Raw genomic sequence first — 5064 nt, 5'->3', positions numbered from 1 at the left:
CTATGTCCAAATACTTTACCTACATGTAAAAGTCCTGCATATAAAATTTGACTTCAGTAAGATATTATCAGCTAAATGTACTTAAAAAATCAATAATAAAATAGGCTGATATTAAATGATTCTCTCATGATTTCATACTGATGAATTGATACTGTTGTAGTTTTAACTACTCTTTACACAGTTGGTCAAGTGGTGGGGAAAGTGCTGCAACACATATCTGCTCTCATCTTTTGATATTATTAAATTAAAACCATGTGACAAGTTCAGGGGATAATTGTTTATTTGGTGGAACTGCTAACAATTCATGGAATCAGAAACATGACGAGGAGCTTCAACCAGACACAGTTTTTGTTTGTCTCAGAGGTCACGAGCCAAAAAAGATTATGAAGCACTGATTTTATTTATTTTACAAGCTTATCATGACTTATTTTGTATTTTACATCTTACAAGTATAATTGACAGATACTTGGAGTCGTAATCGAAAATGGACATATATAGTAGCATAAAATGGAAATAAAAGTAAAGTACAATACCTCAAATGTTTACTTAAGTACAGTGCTTGAGTAAAATAGTTAGTATGTTTTTAAACTTTTAAGAGTTTTTTTAAATGTAAGAATGAAGCTGTTGTGGGAACGTATTTCTTCTTATGCTTTATATTCAATTCAATTCAATTCAGTTTATTTTGTATAGCCCAGAATCACAAATTACAAATTTGCCTCAGAGGGCTTTACAATCTGTGCACATGCGACATCCTCTGTCCTTCCCTCACATCGGCACAGGAAAAACTCCCCTAAAAAACCCCTTTAACAGGGAGAAAAAAGGAAGAAACCTATGGGAGAACGACAGAGGAGGGATCCTTCTCCCAGGATGGACAGAATGCAATAGATGTCATGTGTACAGAATGATTATATGCCTTGTGAAATAATTAGATTTATCATTTATTATTTGTGACGTGGCGTTTGTGATCGTGCCTAAAACAAGCTTCAAGCAGAAATTTGTGCGTGCGTCATAGTTCTATACTGTTTTGATGATGTGTTCAGGTGTTTTGATGATGCCACGGTCGATGCATCATACCAAGTTAGTCGATCTCATGTTGTGAGGGATCCACTGTGGATCCACTGTGGAACCAGATCCTTCACTCCATGTCCCTGCAGTGTCAGGTACAGGTCGTTCGCTCCGATGCAGACTTCCATCGCCCCTCATTGTTATAGGACCGACATCTGCATGTTGCACCAGATGAAGGCTTTTATCTGCCAGAGACTCTGAAACCTCCATCAGCTTTTATTTACCGCGTGCATTTCTGGATTATTCACGGTTCATTGTCAAGACAGTCTGGTGCGTCTTGTATCAGAGCAGGTTGCCTTTCATAATTCCAGTATTCTTGTCACGGAAATCAGTCGTGTTCACGTCATTCATGTTACTCAACATTAACCTACTTATGCTAAAACACAAACTGTTACCGGATCGATTGTGTGTAACTGATCACATGTGAGAATAAAACAAAAAAATCGACAGAAACGCGTTGATGTTCAGACCGTCTGAACAAACCGCTTCAGATTGAACACATTACATAAAAGAAATCAATATGAATAAAATGCTTCCCCATCTAACACACCGTGGCCGGTTTATTTACCGTGCATACAACATGACAGCATTCCCTTTAGAAGTGAGCAAGCTGCTTTGAGTAGAGCCCAAAGGAGAAAGAAAAATTCAATCACAGACTCGGCTGTTATGCAAAATAATTATTTTACTGCAATACAAGGCAACTGTACTTTATCCAACATGAAAATAATAAATAATAAATACATTTCCAATAATTTATCATTTAATAGCTGAAAAGAGAAATGACAGTTCTGAGAGAGAGCTGTGGAGAGGAGAGACTTGAGGAGCCGTCCTTTAAAGTGTCAGTCAGAGCGGTGAGGAGCTGCTTCAACGGTCACACTGATGTGAGTGGAGAACCCCCGACTCATCCATCCTGTTGACCGAACAAAAGGCACGTCAACACACCGGGTTAAAGGGCACTTTGTTACATTTTCATATCTGCATTGGCCAAAAACTGCAGCTGCTGAGTAAAAGAGCCACTAAACCTCAGACTGATGCTCAATGATGAAGGTGCCCTTGGTGTCTCACTTCTAAAAAAAATATTTAAGCGTTATATGATTGCATTTTCATTTCAGGTAAATTCATGAACTCCCCCCTGAAACACACAAACTATTAATGGAGTATATTTATTGATTTTCAAACAATGTGCTTATTCTGTATATTCCTTAATGTGCCTCTCTGTAACACTTAATCATATATACCTTGGGCATGTGGACGCTGAAGTTTAACAAGATCTGCGTTATGCATGATGTATGAGATCAGTCTACCAGTTGTATCAATTAATCATATGGCTATATAATGTGCAATAATTCTATCAGAATTGTTTCAAAATCGTGTTTTCTTTCTTTTATTACCCCTCATATTCTGCCTCATATCTGCATGTTGTTCCTGTTATTCTACCACTGTTAACCAGTGTTAAAATGAAATAAAATGAAATTAAAATGAAATACAATGAAAATGAAATGTTAAAATGTTAAAATGAAAATGAAATACAGGAAGATATTACAGTTAATATCTTCCTGTATTTCATTAACACCTGTCATCCTTTCCATATGTTCTCATATTTGTCCACACCTTCAGGACTAAAGTGCTTCTGATCCATGTTATGTACAGAAAGAGTTCTCCTTTTTAATAATTCAAAGATGAATATTAAAGTAGATGATTTGAATAACACCTACCTTCAGCATCCGAGCCCGCTGAAGGAGCCGATCCTCTCTAGCCGGACACCGAAGCAGCTCCTCAGCCCGCCCTTCTTGCTCCGGCTCCACGAGCGCTTGGAGGTCCTCATGAGGTCTTTGAGGAGCCGCGCGAGGACGTTTTCTTTGGCCACCAGTGCGGAGTTGCTGGGGTCGGAGGAGTCCCACGGCTGCTGCTGCTCCTCTGGAGCTCCGAACAACGACTTGTCCGTGTCTCCATCCCTCCCCTGCACCTCCTTCTTCTCCTCCTCCTCTGAGGAGGAGTAATGTGGCGCGGTGTTGAGCTCCTCTTCTAAAAGCTGCTTCAAACTCTGCGGAGAAAAACAATTACACACAAGAGTTTCTGATACTGTTATCGAAACATGCAGTAATGAAAGACCACAGTGAACTCTACCTGGAACACACATTTATTAATATGTAAACTGACTTTTTATTTATTTATCATCACTGCATTGGCTTTGAATGTGTGGATGTGTGAGGCAGCTGGGAGGTGAACTCACCTGGAGGTCAGAGGCGGGGTTGGCTCCCACCAGGTCCGGCAGTAGCAGCAGAGATAAGCAGCAGACCAACATATGTGCGTTCATTTTTTTTTGGGGGGGGGGTTATTGGAATTACTCGGTCCGTCCCTGCTCCTGTTGTCTCGGGTCTGCCTGTAGCGAGGTGGCCAGGTGGCTCCTTTATACACGACCTGATTCCGTCACGAGGCCTGGGAAAATTAACGAGGTGTGACTAATGCTCCTGCACGTGGGAGTACGGCTAACATGACTGTTTGGAAACGGGGAGTGGGAGTGAGTGAGAGTGTGTTCACAGGTTCACTCTCCTCTCAGACCCAGGTATCTGAGGGTCGGTAGACAGCACATGCACTGCGGCTGCGCAAGGGCCGGAGTGGGGGTAGCTGGACCGTAATACCGTAATGCGCGTTTAGTTTACATGTAAAGTCAATGCACAGACGCGAATATTCGCTTCGCTTTTGGTGTGAACGCAGCATAAGACACCTACGTAGGCAGGGGGCTGAGACGACAATAAGGAACAAATAAAGACATTATATGTGATTGTCACTGTGATTTGCCAATTCATTTTCTCCTTCAAAAAAGCTGGACTATCTTTGTTCTTTTTCTTAAATAGTCAATCAATAGAAAGGGATGAAAACAAAATGATTGAATGCCTTTTTTATATTAACTATAAAAAACTATGTGTATATATATATATATAAACTATGGAAAATAAATCAAATCATATGAATTATTTCATGGTTGCTATTTTGTACATGCTTTTTTTGGTGTTTTGTCACATACAGTTCTCCAATGATGATTGCTGGGTATTATGTATGTTGATGTTGCCCAATTTCAAGTCTCTATTTGATGATGTGAGAAGACTGTACCATATACAGTGGTTAGTTTATCAAGACTGTCCGAGTGAGCAGTCATGTCTTTAAAAGCAGCAGTAAGTAACTGCTCAGAATCAGCCCAAGCAACCCCATCCTTTATTAGTTTACAGTTATGTAGTCATACCAGCACACAGAATGTTAAAATTAGCAAATTCTTCAGATTCCCAGATTATGTTCAGTGAGAATGTTTTTAGAATAATTTCTTTCTACAATATCAGTGCATGCATCTACAGAATGGTAAAGACAAAAAACCATGATAACAGGTAACTTAAAAAACAAATGTCATTTGTTGGTCTATAATGATTCGTGAAGTTCAGTCTGAATATTGGATAAGCTTCAAACCTACAAATGTAAATATGACAAAGCACAAGTGAACTGCTGATAATTCCTCTAAGTTTGGAGAAACTGTTGCTGTCACTTTTCTGAAGGGGCCAATGTGCACCTGCAAAGTCCAGAGGGGGGACTCAGAGGAGACTCAGATGTTTGTGTGTGAGTGTGTATGTGCTTGCCTCCACTGCCCTGTCATCTAGACAGGTACCAGAGGGTTGACGATGAGCGATTAGCCCTGGACCCGCTGTGTGGAGGTGGATGGTGGCTAATTGACATTTCACCAGCGCATCAACTGGAGGGCTATCATAGCAAATTGACTCAGACCTCAGGGCAGCGGTGAAAGCTCCACATGGAAAGGATCTGAGCTCCCCTAATTTAATCTGTCGGTCCCTTCATACAGTGACAGATGTGATACTGTCAGAAGGATGAAGCCAGAAATACCATGAGAACATAAGGTCAGGTTTTTTGTTTTTGAGCAGTGCAGTTGGATGTATCAAGATCCTTTATATAAATAAATGTTAAGTCACTATCTATCATGGAATAAGGAAA

At 40.2% G+C, this 5064-nt stretch overlaps 1 protein-coding gene across 1 annotated transcript; it reads right to left on the bottom strand.

Moving 5' to 3' along the window:
• Positions 1 to 1870: 1870 nt before the first annotated feature.
• Positions 1871 to 3614, bottom strand: nppal (natriuretic peptide A-like). Its single transcript, XM_054609942.1, has 3 exons — positions 3299 to 3614; positions 2781 to 3109; positions 1871 to 1975 (listed from the first exon to the last, which is right to left on the bottom strand). Exons 1-2 carry the CDS (start codon positions 3380 to 3382, stop codon positions 2783 to 2785), a joined length of 411 nt encoding a protein of 136 aa, XP_054465917.1. The 5' UTR covers positions 3383 to 3614; the 3' UTR covers positions 1871 to 1975; positions 2781 to 2782.
• Positions 3615 to 5064: the final 1450 nt, after the last annotated feature.

The sequence above is a fragment of the Anoplopoma fimbria genome, chromosome 12 (assembly GCF_027596085.1).
Source record: "Anoplopoma fimbria isolate UVic2021 breed Golden Eagle Sablefish chromosome 12, Afim_UVic_2022, whole genome shotgun sequence".
Taxonomy (NCBI): Eukaryota; Metazoa; Chordata; class Actinopteri; order Perciformes; family Anoplopomatidae; genus Anoplopoma; species Anoplopoma fimbria.
The sequence above is the reverse complement of the archived record's forward strand: the minus strand, read 5'-3'. Positions and strand labels throughout refer to the sequence as shown.

Coding starts and splice junctions, on each gene's coding strand:
- nppal (XM_054609942.1), bottom strand. CDS start 3,382: ATGAACGCACATATGTTGGTCTGCTGCTTATCTCTGCTGCTACTGCCG. Junction 3,110..3,298: donor ACCCCGCCTCTGACCTCCAG/GTGAGTTCACCT, acceptor TTTTCTCCGCAG/AGTTTGAAGCAGCTTTTAGA.